This window comes from Sinocyclocheilus grahami, unplaced genomic scaffold (genome assembly GCF_001515645.1).
Source record: "Sinocyclocheilus grahami isolate Dianchi unplaced genomic scaffold, SAMN03320097.WGS_v1.1 scaffold11153.1, whole genome shotgun sequence".
NCBI classification, from domain to species: Eukaryota; Metazoa; Chordata; class Actinopteri; order Cypriniformes; family Cyprinidae; genus Sinocyclocheilus; species Sinocyclocheilus grahami.
Window position 1 is genome coordinate 1 of NW_015513655.1, and position 1,565 is coordinate 1,565.

Below are 1,565 nucleotides of genomic sequence, written 5' to 3' on the forward strand. Positions count from 1 at the left end.
AATAATAATAATAATAATAATAATAAAAGACATAAAAAAGTGTTCCAAAAAAAGTATAAAAAGTACATTCCTTTAAATTTAGGCGCCAAGATGCATAACAAATAACAAAAAACAAATAAATAAAATAAAAATAAACTTACCATGACTGTCAAAATCTTCTTATCGTCACCTTGTTTGGTGGTACAGCAGAAGAAGTTTTCTGTGCCACTGAAGTTCAGTACAACAGGAACACCTTCACAGCCCATGGTGATAGTATAATAGTAGAGGGTGATTTTTGCTGAAACAAAAAGTATTGCAAAATATATTTCAAAATGTACTTGAATCAAATCAAAACAAAGAATGATAGTTCAGTTATTTAATTTACTTCTAAATAAACTTTTCATTTGATTGCAAAAAAGTATTTACAAAATTATATTATTATATAATTAATATATACATATATATATAAACTTTATTGTATAGTATTGTTACATTTTATATTTATTACCAACCTGACATAGTGTCTTTCAAAAGCATATGCTGATTCTCTGGGGTGACATACTTTTCCATCAAGAAACTCTTAATGAACAAATTCTTTTGCTCTCTAATCTGCATCAAAATCCTTGAAGAATCTGACAAAACAGAGGAAAAATAAATTTTATGGACATCAGTTATAACATTTAAGAACTTGAATTGTATTGTCAACGAATGCAACATTTGTTTCTTACTAAAGGTAATCTCAGCTGTCGCAGGCAGGACAACAACTTCATTAAATTGGCAATTCATCCCTCCACAGCTGTTGCAAGGGCTGTCAGGATCACAGCCCCGAGCAACGATCACACTGAAGCTTGTCTCAGCCATGGAGACAAGCAGAAGATTGTCTTTACTGAAACAGTCATCCTCAATGTCCTTGTCTTCCCACTCTGGCGATGGTTGAACTCCAGTGGCTTCCAGATCTTCCTCTCTTACCATCATCACGCTGAATCTCATGACTGTCGGCTCCTTTTTACGCACATTGATTTCCTCAGATTCACATTCTTCGGTTTTCCTTTTGGGCGAATGATGTATGGTCTAAGAGAGGAGATTTAAGACCTCAGCACAGTTGATGTAAATCAAATCACACTAGCTCAGGCAGATGTTTTACTCCTCAAGCAGTTAATCAAAAACAAACCATGATGATGTAATCTCTGGAATTTAATGTTTTAAACACCCACACACATGTCCATGTGATCAATCAAAGTTTCCTGACTAGGCAAAAAAGCCCCTGTGAAAACTTCAGTTTCACTTCTCTCTTACATTTCATTGAACTGAGTAAGTAAGTGCATACGAGTGCATTAGTGTGTGTCAATAAATACAAAACTCACAAGTAAGGGGGACTCCTCAACCAGCAGCTCAGCAAATGCCTGTGGAGTCAAATCCTCTACATCTGTGTTGTTTATCATTATAACTTTATCTCCCTTGCTGAAAAAATTCAGATATAGATGAATGAACAGACAGCCAGATAGTCACACAGTTGAAGATAGAGATAGATAGATGGATGGATGGACGGATGGACGGATGGACGGACAGACAGACAGACAGACAGA

At 35.3% G+C, this 1,565-nt stretch overlaps 1 protein-coding gene across 1 annotated transcript; it reads right to left on the reverse strand.

The window, feature by feature from the left end:
* Window positions 1-140: 140 nt before the first annotated feature.
* On the reverse strand, window positions 141-1,440 carry LOC107578618 (uncharacterized; the record flags this gene model as incomplete). The annotated part of the gene is made up of 4 exons (XM_016264561.1): window positions 141-277; window positions 492-611; window positions 708-1,050; window positions 1,344-1,440. Coding segments are annotated over 4 exons (697 nt in total), but the record flags the coding sequence as incomplete, so codon positions are not given.
* Between the last annotated feature and the right edge of the window lie 125 nt (window positions 1,441-1,565).